General features: G+C 40.3%; 1 protein-coding gene across 1 annotated transcript; it reads left to right on the top strand.

The window, feature by feature from the left end:
* Positions 1-342: 342 nt before the first annotated feature.
* On the top strand, positions 343-16,987 carry tox4b (TOX high mobility group box family member 4 b). The gene is given in 11 exon segments (XM_059355216.1): positions 343-2,293; positions 3,747-3,815; positions 6,496-6,546; positions 8,776-9,063; positions 9,960-10,220; positions 12,034-12,366; positions 12,482-12,562; positions 13,489-13,926; positions 13,928-14,119; positions 14,217-14,371; positions 15,413-16,987. Coding segments are annotated over 11 exon segments (2,034 nt in total). The 5' UTR covers positions 343-2,185; the 3' UTR covers positions 15,471-16,987.
* The last annotated feature ends 71 nt before the right edge of the window (positions 16,988-17,058 follow it).

The following is a 17,058-nucleotide window of genomic DNA, read 5'->3' as shown; positions in this document are numbered from 1 at the left end:
GAAGCCATGATTGATTCTGCTGAGACGAACAGTCACGTGACAAATATTCACTGAAAATCTGTTTACACAGAGCTGAGAGGAGAGGACAGGAGAGGTTGTAAACATGTAAATAGTTCAACACGTGGAAACCCAATTTATTTTTCCAATATTGACGACACTTGTGGGCACTTGGGAAAGTGTTGTTCATAGAAATTCCATTTTATTCCAATTTTAAAATAATCTTTTATCAAAGAAATCCGACTTGCTGGTTTGTTTTCTTTCACGATGTACGTCATTATAATTGTGTTATTCTGCACAAAAGAAATTGTTGAGTTGTCTCTCCTTCTAGCCTTGGTTGTGCTGATTCTATAGAGCTGCAGGATTTAAGTATTGATTAAATATTGATATTTAAGTGAAACACAAGGCCACACAATGAGTGAAATGTAAAAAGGACGGCTTATAGGAAAATACCAATTTCGCTTACTGGTTTTATTTTGAAACCCAAATCTCTTAACGTCCGGTGTAGACCCCTTTCAGTGATAGTTTTTCTCCAAGGATGGCAAAGGCATGACCCGACCCTTCCTGCCTCTGATTGGTTATCTTGATATTCTTGACCAATCTCACTTCTCCTGCTCAATTTTTTTTAAACTTTATTAAAGCAACATATTGCAATACAGACAATACAGAGGCAAGCTTTCACACAAAAACATTGTAAAGTGTACATAAATTCAAAGTTTTTATAGCTTTCATATTGGTAGATTTCTTAATAGACTTAACATATTGTTTGGTTTCATCTTCAAAGACAAGAAAAAGGTTTTTGATTAACGTAACGACATTTATGGATATGCCATTTGGCTAACTGTATCATGAGATTGATGATATTGTATTGTTTTTCTTTTGCAAAAGGAAAGTCAGTGAAACCAAACAGTATATGTTCAAAGCACAGGGACAGATGAGGTTCAATCGAAAAAGAAATCAGGTTACAAATATCTTCCCATAATTTAGTAAGACCAAAATAAATTCAAAACATCTTCAGGGTGTCCTTCACAGAAAGAGCAGTTTAAGTCTATTTCTTTCTTAAATCGTTGTAAAAAAAAACTTTAGATAGGTAAAACCTGTTATTTATCTCAAAAGATACTTCTTTAACCTTATTATTGATTATATATCTAGCAGGTATCTTTTTCCAGTTAAGGTTATTAATAAGGATATTCCAATAGGTTGTTACATATGGAGTTGATACGACTTCTTTCTGAAATAAAGAGCGTATATTACGGTTACTATTGCGTGTAGAGGAGAAACAAATTTGGCCGATTTCAAGTTTGGTTAGATCAAAGGGCAAAAATTATGGATTTTGTATTAATGTACTTTTAAATAACATAATTACACCTAGAGGGATCGCATTTATGACCATATTAAATTATACATTGTATGATAAAGTCTTGATATGCAAGTAATTAAATTCTTTGTCTGTAAGTAATGTCTGCAGACACACACTAGTGATCTGATCAGCCGAGTCAAGGAGGCAGCCAATCAGAGGCAGAGTAGGGCGGGCCATACCGTCGCCATCCTTGGAGAAAATACTTGTTCATCCCGACCACAATCCGTGGCTCCGGATCCATTGAGCATCCTGGCCCGGCTAGCACGAAGCAGAAAACGGGGATTGGGTCTAGCCTCCCTCCGCTGTCTGTCTGACACCCCGGAGCGACCATTGTCGTTTCTCTCCAACGAAATTATCAGTTAGTCCGTTAAAATGTACGTTTATCTGCTAGCCGCGACTGATTGAATGTTACGTTCGCGGACCGTCAGACAAACGGACGCCAGGCGGGTCGTGAAGCGTGGAGTACTGCTGCAGCCTTGCGTCAAAGCCAGCTAAAGCTGCTAAACCGTGGTAGGACACAAGTCAGCAAGAAAGACGGGCAACAGCCACGTTACCTCTCGGTGGCCAGCCAACCGGCGGAGGGGTTATTTTTGGCGTGCACATGCTCTGTTTTAGTCGCCTGAACTAGCCCAACATCTGTGCAAAAGCTGCCAGTGTTGACGGGTTTTCAATGGAATTATCGTTACAGCTGATTCGGTATTTTGGGGGTTCCCATTTGTAGCTGTCTGACTTTAGCCACACACAGCTTCAAATACAGGTGATAAGATTTCGTTCAATTGCGAAACATCTTAACGAATTGGGGCTAACATATGAGGCCCAGTTGAAAAGATGGACCTGAATTTTTATTCGGATTTAACGGACGGAACCGGGCAGCACGACGGTGATCCAGAGTTCCTGGACCCGCAGTCCTTCAATGGGTTTGACACTGACAACAAGGTGACTATGAATTAATTAATGAATGAATGGGCTACACAAACAGACACTTATTTGCATAGGTCAACATTTAACTAAAGGCTGCCATTAACTGTCTATGGAGTTTTGGGCTATTTTGTCAATTTTTTAATCCTTTTCATCCTGTATACACCACTTAAAACATGTCTAAATATCATGTTGGTGTATTTTTTTCAGCACAACCTCACCTATATGAACTGATAATTAATTTTTCATCCTGACTTACTGGATCAACAGTTTTGAACCCAAAAGAAACAAAGAAAAAAACAACATAAAATGTGATTTTGAATCAGGTTTTTTTTTTTTTACTTCCAAAACACTCAATGCTCAATGAAGAATTTGAAATGTTGCAAATGTGAACACAGGTTGCAAATATAACATATAAGAGGGTTAAATCCAGTTCTATCATTTTATACTAAATATAATTGACCTTGTCTCCAGTTTTACTTGGTATATCATCATCAAACTGAAACTGGCCTCATGGAGTTTACAGCCAGAACTTTAGAGGTAAATTTACAGTAGGGCTCCACGCTGCTTTGTTTTCTAGTCTGGATGTCATGAAGAAGTAAAGCTTTGGTGCTTTTGGTGACTCCAGAGGGTTAAACTCAGGTTGTTAATATTACCTATTTCTTGCTGCTTGGTTTTAATATAATGTCACCCTGTTAAAATAACCGCCTAACTAATTTTTTTTCAAGTTTTGCAGGAAATACAAAAAACTTTTATTGATCATTTCACTAAAAAAGGATGTAACAAAGGATGGCTATTGGCATAGTAATAACACTGTGTGTAAATTATGTAACTTAAGAGAAATAAATGACTTAAGCAATTTTTTGAACATGCCTTTGTGACTTAAGCAAGATATGGTAACGCTTTATTTTGAAGGTGTCTACATAAGAGTGACACAAGCCTGTCAGAAACATGACATGACAAGTATCATGAGCATTAATGTTACTTCAAAGTGTCATTAATGTTCACGACACATCCCATGTCATGTTTATGACACGCTCATGTCACTCTTATGCAGACACCTTCAAAATAAAGTGTTACCATATGTTGCTTAAGTTACAAAGGCATGTTCAAAAAATTGCCTAAGTCACATTTTATTTTCACTTGGACATAATAATCTTAAAGGGGTAAAATCACATGATCTGATCAACTGAGGATGTAGGAGATTTTACCATATGAGGAGATGATTTAGGCAAAAAAAAAAGTTTGACAAAAAATGACTTAGGCGATTATTTTAACAGAGTGAGGAAATATTGCCTATTTCTTGCTGCTTGGTTTTATTATAAGTTGTTTGCTTGATGGTGGAGCCATTGTGTGTTTTAATGCCAAACAAAGAAGGATGAAGTCTGGTTTTGGAGGATATATAAACAGCCCTTTTCTTTGTAAAACCAATAATCTGATCCCTAACTTAACATGCATCTTAATGTTTCAGTTCCCTGGAGGCAGTGACAACTACCTGACTATTTCCGGGTCCGGCCATCCCTTCCTCTCCTCTTCAGAGGTAGGCCTTTTACATCTTGAATTATCTGGCATTAAATTTCTCCCTGACAGGTTTTTGCTTATTGCTAAGGATCCCCCTGCACCTGTTTGGACTTACAACCACGCAGAATCAAATCCTCTATTACTATACATTGAAGTCACAGAGCTAATGTTACCTTCAAGTCATATCAGAGCCGTAGTATTTATGAGTTTCAGAGTTTTAAGTAGCGTTTACGCTCCAACTTATCAGTCATGGCACTAACAGTTACACGTGGATTTGACTAAACAAACATTGGTCCCTCACTTCAACTGAAGTCTTGACTTATCTTTTAGCGTAGTGTTTTAATTCTCATGCGACCAACTGTCTTGATGGCATAAACATTTGTTGAAACAAACAAACCTGACAATTTTTTTTTTACCAATCTCAGAAGAAGGCCTGGGGCAAAATTTACAATAATGGCTTTTGGAGTTCAGCAAAAGTTGTTGAAGTCATGTCCCTATATCATGTGATATCGCCTGTTGGGTTTACACGTCTCGGCAACATTTTAGTTCACCTGATGCCACAAAAAGAGCAAGGTTTTCCCGAAGTTTATGACCTGGACGCAGTGTCTTAAGTTTTTTGTTTTTTTACAGCACCGAAGCTGAACGAACAGATATAAAACTTATGAGGTTTCCTGTCATTTTCACATTCAGCTGTATTTCATTGTCTTATAATAACAATTTTATCATTTAGTGCAGTTATTTCTGGGACAATATGTCGTCCAACAAAATTTTGAAGGTTTCTTTGACCCACTGTTCTTCCCAGAATCCTCAAAGACTTTTCCAACCACTTTGATAAAAGATATGACTTTGGTCTGTCTGTGTGTGTCGTGATGGCAAAACATTGTCCCAGAGAAGCCTACCATAGCAAGAACCACTACAGAAGTGTTTTTAGTACTTCGCCAAGTGTTTTATAGCCTGGGTATCCCCATGCTGCGTTGCACGCTCTATTTCATTTCAAACTGCAAGGTGGCATGATGTCCATGGCCGATTCTTTGCCCTGCTTTTGGGATCCAATCACAGAACGGGGAGGGACGGCAAGACAGTGACGGAAGCTTGTAGTTTTGTAGTTTTCTTACAGATCCAACATGGCTGCAGCAGACACGAAGCTCTCTTTGGATCTAGCTGTAGACAGTGTTCTAGATAGTTTGTATTAGTGGTCGACCGATACAGGTTTTTTAAAGCCCGATACCAATTATTTTGACGTAAGTCTTAACTGATCCCCGATATGTGCTGTCGATTTTTTTTGGCCGATTCTTGAAGCCGATATTGTCTTTTCTCCCTACATTTACATGATAAAAATGACACAATGATAACGAATGTTACACAAGTCTCAATTTAAACAACAAAGAAACATTTATTAACAAAACAAACAAAACATATGAACAGTTGGATAGCAAACAATGTGTATGTTGTTCTAGGCCTGGAGGTGGCGGCGCCTCAGATGATCCACATATTTGATGTTTTTCTTTTTACGCTATCAGCAGCAGCTCACCAGAGAATGGCAGATGTTGCACCGAGCCTTGCCTGGTGTTGGCTCAGTGAAATGGGCTAATTGATTGGCAAACGCACGCACGTATCGGCCGATGCTGGTACAAGTAAAAAACGCAAATATCGACCAACTTATATCGGCTGGCCGATATATCGGTCTATCTCTAACCCAGAACATTTCTGAGCAGATCTGAATCACAGAGCACATATACAAATCATTTCAAATCATTTCATCAAGTTATTTTTTGTTAAAATAAGGACATGTGGCCCTGATGGAAGATCCACTCTCTCCTTATAGTGTGTTGATACGGCCATTGTTTAACAGCCTTGTTTCAAACTGTTTTAACTTGAGGCATCTCATAACAAAGCTGTATCTTTTTGGTTCCCCTTGTCGTGAACGGTTCAACAGGATTGATTCTTACTTTTTATATTGTTTATTTGAATAATTTACAGAGGCCCGAAGAGTTAAAATTGTCCAGTAGTTGGCAAAAAAAAGAGAGCTAAAATTAGTCAAATTGTCTGCTTTCCTATCTTGTTAATTATGTTGCGACCCATTTAGACTCCCAAAGTTAGCTTAAAGTTGTCATCTTCTTTCTATAAATGTGTGTTGAGATTAAATGAATCAGGATCTGGATTGCTTGGATAACCATCTCTGCTCAACAATTTCCAAAAGCATTTAATATCTTTACTTTTGTGTACAAAACAAGCAAGAAACGTGGAAAATAAAGCCGCAGTAATCTTTTATTAGATGAATATGTTTTTATCCAAGTGGTTGAAAAAGTCTTTGACCGTTCTGGAAATGACTTCTCTACTTTGCTAATCAGTCTTTTCTAAGATGACAAGGTATCTTATTTTGAAGGAAAATGGCTCTGTGACTTTAATGTGATATTAAAACATTAAAAAGCACAAACTTGGGTCGTATCCGGCTCCAGTTTTAAAACCTCACTACCTCTCTAGCTTAATACCTAGCAATGCTGGCAAACTATATTTTCATGCATTTCCATGTTAATATTTTCTTTTTATCATGTGTGAGTCATACAAATCAATCCTTTGTCCTGTGTGTGTGATCCATTTTAATGTCAGTGTACATATACAAACAGTTTTACTGGCACAAATATGACCCATGACATCTGTAATCAACGTGCACTTACTGACATACTCACATTTTTTAGTGTGCCACTAAACCCATTGACCTCTTCAACCTCGCTGGATCTGCTGGTGGAGTATGAATTATTTATAAATACTTTATTTCACTACCCCCTCCTGCTTAAATTCAGACACTTTTTTTCATTAAATTAACGCTTGGATTTTAGGAGACAAGCTTTTTTTTTTCTCCACAGAGTGAATCATGAAACACCACATCGCAATAAACGTTGAAATAAACTGCAAAAGTGACTTTAAAATGAATAATACGAAGGTATTTTATTGTGAAGCAGCTGCAGACACATGATGTATATGGAGGTGTTGCATTCAAGGCTCATAAAATGTTGCGTAACAAACAGCCTCAGCAGTGGAGTGCATCAGAAAATTTGTTTTTTTTTTTTGCAGGAAAAGTTATTAATGAATAAGTTAAAGCAAAACAGTCAGGAACAAGTTTGAAAACACAATGTATATGGAGGCGTTGCGTTCAAGGTTCATAAAATGTTGCGGAACAAACAGCCTCAGCAGTGGAGTGCATCAGAAAATGTTTTTTTATGCAGGAAAAGTTATTAATCAATATGTAAAAGCAAAGCAATCAGGAACAGGTTTGAAAGCATTTTGCCCACATCTTATTATCAGAGTGTCATATCTCCTATTCATGCTCTTAGTACCCAAACGCAACACATTTCCTGCCTAAAACTGCTCTGCAGTGGTGGTTTTGTGCACATACTTTTCAGTAATATTGCAACCATCAGCACTGTCACTATCTGCTGCCTTCTGTTCACCTGTTGGCACACTGAGCAGCTTTCAGTTCAACTTTCCCTCTTTGGGCTTCACTGATCCAACTGTGCTCCTGGATAACTGGTCTCTAAAATAGATAGCTATGATGGAGATGATGCAAAACAAATAATTTGTAGGCGCGAATATGCATAGTCACATACAGCTGCATATACAGTCATGGAAAAAATTATTTGACCATTGTTTTCTTCAATTTCTTGTTCATTTTAATGCCTGGTACAACTAAAGGTACATTTGTTTGGACATATATCATGATAACAACAGAAATAGATGATAAGAGTTTAATTTAAGAGCTGATATCTATAAATGTTCCATGGTTTTCTTGATAATAACCAAAATCATTATCAAGAAAACCATGGAAAATGTCTAGATATGCAGTTTTTAGATGTGATTCACAACATGGGAGCGAAATTATTATTTGTTTTCATCATTGTTTCATTTTCATTGAAAAATATATTAAAATGATCATGGTGTTATTGATTAATTGTCACCTTTTTTGTTCCTTTTCCAAACAAAGATTTTTTTCTTAACGCCATAGAATTCAATTAATAAGCCAAGGCGTCTCTGCAGCACCACAATACTTACATCAGAATGTTATTTTGACATTTATTTTGTAGGGGTGCACCGTTTGCAATTTTCTGGCCGATCACCGATTTTTAAAAAGCCTGACCTGCCGATTCTGATTTTGGCCAATACCGTTTTTTTTCTAACTCACAGCATACACCTTCAATGTTTGAATATTATTTTATTGAAAAACAATAACACAGCAGTATTTTTCTTTAACAAATGAAGGAAATCACATTGTCTGAGGTAGTTTATAAAGTATTGAACTTAAAATAAATAGCAACAATTTACAGCACAAACTAACAAAAGAACTGCAACCATAAAAAAAGTGTCCTGAGATGTTGGTTTCGTTATAGTACAACATACATACAACACAGTCATGTGGAAGTACGCGTACGTGCAGACGCACTTTTAGACCTTAACGGAGGTAGATAAGATCGGTTTAATGTAAAATAATCGGCTGATCCCGCAAAATGAATGAAATCGGTGCCGATGGATCGGTGCACCCCTAATATTTTGTCTTTAACTAACATTGCACCTCCTGTGATTCAGATTGTGAGACTAATTGTGCAGCTCCCTCCTGACAAAAACAGTGTTTTACAGAAATTTCATAATAAAGATTGCTAAAGTAGAATAGAATGCCTTTATTGTCATTGCACAGAGTTACAACGAGATGAGTATGTGTTGGGATGAACTTTTGTCAAAAATAATAAATCTTCAATCAAAATCAAAGTTCTGATTACTGACTAATCTTTTCCCAACTTTCTTGTGGCTGTCTTACCTTCCTTTCCAAATTGTTGTTTACTCCTCCACCCCAATTTCTCACACACTTGTTTTCTCTTCCTTCCACTCTTCTTTTACATCTCTCTTCTTCTCTTTCCACTTTTCTTTTCCCACTTTTTTATTTTTATTTTTTTTAACGTTTCGCCCTCTTCTCTCTCTCTCTCTAGACGTTCCACACTCCCAGCCTGGGCGATGAGGAGTTCGAGATCCCTCCCATCTCTCTGGATCCAGACTCGGCGCTCACCGTGTCGGATGTCGTGTCCCATTTCGGGGAGCTGTCGGACACCGGCCCCTCCGACAGCGTGGTGGTCCCCGGGAACGCCGTGGTCGAAGGGGACGACCCCTCGTTCGCCTCCACGTTCGTCAACGCCCCCTCCCAGGGGCTGGAGCACCTGAGCCTGGGAGTCATCAACCAGTCGGGAGGAAGCGCTCTGTTGGGGTCGTCGCTGGGGATGGTGAGGAGGAGAGCGGGACATTCACACTGGTCTCATTTATCAAACGAGCGTACGACAGAAAGTGAGCGTAAAGTGGGCGTACGATCATTTCCCCGCAAGGCTCAGCATTTATCTATTTGGACGTGAGCGGAGGGTACGATCAGATCTCAGTCTGCTCTCAGCTCGTGTACACAAATTTGAGTCAGCGTGAAGTCCACGCGTCTAAGTCTGAGAATTGATCCTAGACTATTATAGTATCAATACCTGGAGCGGATAAAACTCTGCCGTGTTTTTTTTTAAAATGCTGACAAACCAAAGCATGTTTAAGCTTAATCATTATCATTATTATCATTATAACCTGATTAGAAATAAATATACCGATGTGATTGGCGAGATAAGAACCCTGACGTAAGACCAAATATATGCTCAGATCCGAGCTTGTTTCTACGTTCCTTTGGTAAATGAGGGCCACATACTTTACTTATCCAGGGTTCGTATGGATGCTTGAAATCCATGATGCAATGCTTGAATTTAAATGTGCTTGTGTGCTTGTAAATGCTTGAAATTCTTACTGTATTTCTCTTGAAATCTGACTATATCCATCTATAGACTATAGATAATCACATGTTCAATGTAAAAAATAATGAGTAGCCTATCTGAAATGAAGACCGTTCCTCCTAAAAGTGTAATACCATCGCTGTTGGTATGGTTCAGTGAAATCTCCCCCTTTTAGTATGTACTAAGTATAGTAAGTACTCATCTAAAACATGCAATTTACAACAGGTGTAAGATACTGGAAAAACTTGAAAATTTACCTTGAAAGTCTTTGATAAATGCTTGAAATTGACCACTGCTGAAGTGTATGAACCTTGATTTATCCTCAGTTGAAACCCCTCACATGTTCTCTCCTTCCCCAGGATCTCGGTCATCCCATCGGCTCTCAGTTCCGCAGCTCGTCCCCGGTGACCATCGACGTCCCGCTGGGCGACATGAGCCAGGGCCTTCTGGGATCCAACCAGCTGACCACCATCGACCAATCAGAGCTCAGCGCTCAGCTCGGGCTCGGTTTGGGAGGCGGGAACATGTTGCAACGCCCCCAGTCGCCCGATAACCCTCTGTCGGCCACGGCGTCGCCCACCAGCTCGCTGCAGGATGACGACATGGACGACTTCAGGAGGGTGAGTTTTTAAAACCTGTTTTCATCATGAATCTAAGAAAAGTAAAATGATTATGGCTGGGGAGAGGGACGTCTGGAATGCCCTGCTTAGCCTGCTGCCCCCGCGACCCGGCCCCAGATAAGCAGAGGAAAATGAATGAATGGATGCATAATTGGTCGCATGATTTATGTAATTTTGAGTGTTAGTGTATTTTAAATTTTTATATTTGATTCATTCTCAAAAAGTCATAAATATTTAATTTTGTACAGAAATATCTTAAGATATTTCAGGTGCTTTAAGATGGTTAATTAAACCATACTGCACATTTTATGGGATTTGCATCAGAAAATCTAATTTCTTCCCGGTCAGTTCACATTAGGCGCATTTACATTAAGTACTTTTCCCTCTAGTGAGCCGCTATGGGTGTGGCTTGGGAGACTGGATCCGTCCAACTTCAGCAGCTCAGAAGCTACCTGCCTCTGGTAGCTACTTTCTGAGCCGCTACAGAGCGGCAATTTCAGGCGTGCATGATTCATTTGCAGACTGGATGCTGAGGGGTTAACTATCAGCTCCTGCTCTGCTGACTGCAGCCGGGAGAGACCGCTGCGGGAGGACTGGGCCGCTTGTGAGTGCTTTGGGACGGCGCTTGCTACTGACCACTAGAAGAGTAACGAGTCTCCAAAAGTCTCCAAAAACACCAGAAAAAGTCGCTAGATTTGTTGCTAGTTGCTGGAGGGGTCTGAAAAGTCGCTAAATATAGCGACAGACGCTAAGTTGGCAACACTGCTTGCCGCGTCGGTCTGTTGTCACATTCGGACCCCGTTGGTCAGCCGCTACAAAAGTATCTGTATGGGAACAGAGGCCGAGGGGAACTCACTAGTGGGCGAAGCCAAAACACTCAGCCGCTTTCCAAAAAGTACTCAGAAAGTACTCAGTCCAAACACGTCTATTGATCCCGCCTTGAACTGTCTCACCAATATAAAGCCTCCATTACTCCCTTTGATCACTTGGTCCCCCCATGACACATATCTTCGGATTGAAGGCGAAATGTCACAGAGGCGTAAATATCACGGCTTGAAACAACAGGTTGAAAGGAGCTATGGAATGAGACGTCTTGCAGAAAGCAATGAGAAACAAGAAATGTGGGCCGGAGCTGGAGAGAAACTATTTATTTTTATTTTATCTTTATTGGGGCCAACAGGTTTTATACAACGTAGGATATTTTCCCTTCTTAAAAACAAAAAACATAATTTCTCTTAGATTTAAAGGTTCCTGATACATAGGAAAATCAAAGAAAAGGAAAAGAAAACTAAATCATAGAAACGATAAACATCAGGATTTTCATTCTCTATCAATAGTTATATATCAACATCAGTTTTCTTCCCAGGACCAATTTTTAACAACTTTATGTATTAACATTATGAACAGTTCGAACATAAGGGGGAGTTTCACTTTAATTCTCTGAAAGAAAATAAATAAAGAAAAAGGGACATGCATATACATAGAAAATTACAACAACAATAACAACAACAACAACAACAACAAAAAGACTCAAAGAAAATCTGATTTTAGGCCTATATGATCAACATACCCAGTCCATTTAGACCATATTCTAGAAAATTAGTCAGTCTGGATTTTGAGGGAGCACACTTAACTCTTAATCTGAGTAATTCAATACCACAAAAATTGGAGCAAAACGGTTCACAAATCAGTGATGAAATGCTGAATGAAACAACTTCAAAGACATATTTTTAACCTCAGAAACTTCAAGGAAATAATTGGCAGATTAATCTCTGGAAGGTGTTTACTCTTTATTCTCTTCCCGTCCGATCAGAGCGTCCTGGTGGAGTCTCCCGTCTCTCTGGCCGTCTCTCCCGGAGTCATCTCCCTCGACCCTTCCCTGTCCGAGTCCACGCTCTCCGCCCCGTCCTCCAGCATCTCTCCAGCTGTGGGGAGGAAAGCAGGAGCGGGAGGAGGAGGAGGAGGAGGGAAGAAGCCGAAGAAGAAGAAAGACCCCAACGAGCCTCAGAAGCCCGTGTCGGCCTACGCTTTGTTCTTCAGGGACACACAGGCGGCCATTAAGGGACAGAACCCCAACGCTACGTTCGGAGAGGTGTCTAAGATCGTGGCCTCCATGTGGGACAGCCTGGGGGAGGAGCAGAAGCAGGTGAGAGAACGGAGGGAATCATTGCCAGGATTCCAGTATTCAACTCCAAATAACACCGAGGAGAGATTCTAACACATTCCTGATGTTTGTGCGTAATATAACTTTTCTCTGTCAGGTTTACAAGAGGAAAAACGAAGCGGCGAAAAAGGATTATTTGAAGGCGCTGGCGGAGTACAGAGACGGCCTGACGTCCCAGGTTAGTGCCTCTGATTAATGACAGATCCTCTCTTTATGAAACTTAACCGCTGTTACAACACATTGGGAAAAGGCACAGTGCTAACTGCTGCTGCTAGAGACTGTACTGGCGCTCTGCCTGCTTTAAAGCCGCTTTCACACATGCAGCATATCCCTGAAATGTTTGGGAATATTTCCTGCATAGGGGCCATGCATGAATAGGAGCAGGGATCATGATTTTGGAAGATGTTTCTGCCAGTTTCCCACTGGCATCATGAATCTTATTAATTCATTTTAACTCATTTCAGTACCTGAGAGCTTCTTGTTGGGACAGTAATTGTTTTTTCACCAAAGTTAGCCCAAAACTTTGTTTGTTGTCATTTATAGTCGCACCAACACCTCTGTCCTCTAGTCCTCCTCCCTCTTTTTCTCCTTCTTTTTCTTCTCCTCATTGTCATCGTTCATCTCCTCCTGCTTCTCCCTCTTCTTCTGCCTCTTGTGCCTCTACTTCTCCTTCTTCTTCTCCTTCTCCTTTTTCTTGTCCTCCTTCTCCCTCTCCTTCTTCTCCACATCCTTCTTCTCCCTCTTGTCCATTTTCTCCTCCTTCTTCTTCCCCTTCACCGCCTCCTACTCCGTCTTTCCTTTTTCTCCTCAGTCTCCCTCTACCTCTTGTCCTTTTTATCTTCTTCTTCTTCTCCTCCTCCTCCTCCTTCTTCTTTGTTGAGTTTGGTGACGGTGCTGCATTACCGCCATCTGCTGGACTGTGTGAAAAGCTGCAGGATGGAAATGTTCCTAAATGTGTCTGTGTGAAAAGTGAAAAACCTGAACGATTATCCCAGTCATTTCACAGGAACTAAAAAAAACCCAGGAAAATCAACAGAATCTAAATCTCTATTTCTGTATTTTTGTATCTTATGTCTTTATTTTGTTTAATCATCTTCTCCTCAGGCACCTATTGAAGTCATGGACACCTCCCCGTCGCCTCCATCGCCCCCGCCTCCAGCCTCGTCTTCTGCCGCCATGGCCGCCTCCGCCCTCGGCGCTCGCACCACCAGGTCTCAGCACTACAACCCCGAGGAGAACACCATCACCAACATCTGCACCTCCAACATCATCCTGGACCTCCCTCAGGTCACCACGCGCTCCCGCACCGGCGCCATCAAACCCCAACCGGCCCCCGCCCCCGCCCCGCCCAATCCCCCCACCGTCACCAAGATCATCATCAAGCAGACACAGCTGCCCTCTGGCGGCGTGTCGGTCACGGCGATGCCCGCCTCCTCGCCGCGCCAGCCGCCGCCGCTGCAGCAGATGCAGAGCACCCCTCTCCCGCCGCGGCTGCAGCAGATGGTGCATGCCCCTCCGCCCCTGCAGGCCAAGCCGCGAGGCGGGGGGGGCGGCCGCCGCCACGGCTCCGCCTCCGCTGCAGATCAAAGTCGTCCCGTCGTCGAGGCAGGCGGATTCCAGCGCGCCGATCATCGTCACGTCGGGCGGAGAGACGCCCACGTCGGTGTCCTCGGGTCTGACGGTGGAGGCGGACGTGGTGACGGGAGGAGAGGAAGTGGCGGACGCAGAGGAAGGGGTAAGATCAGCAACAGACATTTAGCTTTGTTGCGTTTATCGTCTGCAGCTCTGAAGTAGATGGTCGGATTAATACCTGTTTGTCTTTTGTCCCTCAGATGGAGGTGGAGGTGAACGTCGCCTCTATCCCGAGCATGACTCCCGCCACCGGACATAACATTTGTGTGCGCGCTGGCTGCACGAACCCCGCCGTAGAGAGCAAAGACTGGGACAGAGAATACTGCAGCAACGAGTGTGTCGCAACACACTGCAGGTGTGTACGCCAACAACATGCACGCCACATCTGGGTGATTCTCATCAACATGGTGCAGCTCATAGCAATATGCCCTGAAACCGCTTGTTGGGGTTCAGAGGGTTAATTGAGATATATATATATATATATATATATATATATATATATATATATATATATATATATATATATATATATATATATGCCATTAACAGTCTATCCTCACCATCTCTTTAATTGCACAGAACTATGTATTTCTCTAACATTTTTATCTGTTGTTTCATGTCTGTTTTTAACTTTGAAAAGTGCTCTATAAATAAAATGTAGTATTATTATTATTATTATTATTATTATATGTGTTAATCAACCACCAGACATAAACTGAAAACCGCCTATTTTATGCAATACAATAGCAGAATTGTCAGGATTAAGACCAGGGGGTTTGTAATCCCAATGTTCTCCCTCTACCGTCTGTCCTTCTTCTTCTTCTTCTTCTCCTTCTCCTTCTCTTTCTCCTTCTCCTCCTCCTCCAAGGTATTCTGTATAAAATGATAGAACTGATGTAACCCTCTTATATGTTATATTTGCAACCTTTGCTCACATTTGCAACATTAACATTTTTTTATTGAGCATGATAGTGAATTGAAAGTTAAAAAAAAATTCAAAATCACATTTTATGTTGGACTAAAGGACTAAAAAAGACACAAAATGACTAAAAAAAGACACAAAATGACCAAAAAAAGAAACAAAATGACTGAAAATGGACACAAAATGACTAAAAAAGAAGAGTTACTTACAAAGACACAAAAAGACATGCAAAAGATTCACATGAACTTGAACTTTTGTTAATCAACCACCTGACATCAACTACAGACTGCCTATTTTATGCAATACAGTAGCAGAATTGTCAGGACTGAGACCGGGGGGTTTGTAATCACAATGTTTGGCTCAGTGATCGATGACTCTCAGACATCAGCGTTGGTCGATAGCTTCGCCCAGCGGTCCAACGCTGTCAGAAACTGAAGTAAAGTGAACTGATGTTGTTTCTTCTCTCCTCCACAGAGACGTGTTCATGGCCTGGTGCGCCATCCGATCGCAGAACTCCACCACGGTCACATAGGGAACGGACGCTTGGACAGAGGAGGAGCACTGCACAGAGAGAAAAGGACAAAGAATAACTCATGAGAATGCAAACGAACAGAGGAATGAGTGAACGAATGAATGATCAGGCTCAGGTATCGGCACATAATGGGTTGTTATATCATGTCGTCTTCACGGCGGGGACAAAGGACGAGACGGTTGCAGGAAAGCTTTTGAAAATCACTACAATGTACTTTTCTGTGATGCACAAACTGCAGAAAATAAACTCTTACTGCAGCGGGAAGATGGCTCACACCGAGGACAGAAGAATGGATCATCTCTTGTGAATTTAAAATATGGACAAAGAACGTTTTATACTTTGGACTCATGGTGTTTTTAATTGTTTTGAAATAGGAAAAAAAAGTGCAGGAAGGAAATCCTGAATCTTGAGTTAATTTTATTCATTTAAAAGATTCCACCTCATGTGTGATCGCTCTTCCCTTTACTGTTACATTGAAGACTGATGGATGTGAATGAAATCTAAGAAGCGGTTTTTGTTGAATTGTTTTTCTGTAACGTGGGGGTGCTTTGGGGTCAGTGGATAGAGATTTAATCTACAAATGAGAAACAACTGGGCAAAGCACAAGCAATTTTACAAACAAGTAGTTTGAAATGTTTGTACGAAGCGATTTTAAAACGACGTGGAAATGCATCTGCCACCAGCAAAGTGCTGTTTATCACCTACATGAGTCAGTTTAAGGGGAAATACTACCATCATTCACTGGATTTTAAATTAAACTTTCAAAACTGGTGCTAAAATTCAGGAAAAAAAGATTCCAACTTGAGAAATCGCTGTTCTCTCCTGCTGAAAGACCCCGCAACAATAAGAGCTTTTTCAATATGTGGTGCATATTTTGTTTGATGAGGAACATTTGTGGTGAAAAAATATTGGAATGAAATAAACACACCAGCTCTCACAACACTACTGTAAGAGGAAAGGGAATACAATATGAAAAAAAAGCTTTACTTTTTAACATTACAGTGTTTTAATTTATGAAATTTGGTTTCAGGTCTGTTGAATAATTAAGGAAAGGAACGGTTGCTTCCAAAAAAAAAAAAAACTGCTCCCAGTCAGATGAAATGATGTGCTGACCTGGTCTGGTTTATTGTAGATATCATGGAAGTGTTTTTAATGGTGAAATAAAATATTTTATGTTTTAATATACATTTGGTGATGCACATTTTGGCCTCAGGATTGCATCAGGAGTAGCACTTATTTTATTAATCTCACAGGAGATACAAGGAACATAACATATTTCCTTTTACAATATTTCTTCATTTATCCATGATAACAGACTTAGAAGGAAGATGAATTCACTCTATCAACAATAAAGATGTATAAAACAAGTATTATACAGAAGAAAAATTACTCACCAATACCATTTTTTCTTTTTTCTTTAAAATGTTAAGGCCTTTTTAAAAAAACAATGTGGTCTTTTATTTTTAATTTATGTTAAATATATCAAGGTTAGAAATATGCAGTTGACAATTAAAATGTAACATAACATACAACAGTAATATATCATTGATATAGATGTAAATATATGTAAAATACACATACAGAATGA

This window comes from Centropristis striata, chromosome 17, assembly GCF_030273125.1.
Source record: "Centropristis striata isolate RG_2023a ecotype Rhode Island chromosome 17, C.striata_1.0, whole genome shotgun sequence".
In the NCBI taxonomy this organism is placed as follows: Eukaryota; Metazoa; Chordata; class Actinopteri; order Perciformes; family Serranidae; genus Centropristis; species Centropristis striata.
The sequence above is the reverse complement of the archived record's forward strand: the minus strand, read 5'-3'. Positions and strand labels throughout refer to the sequence as shown.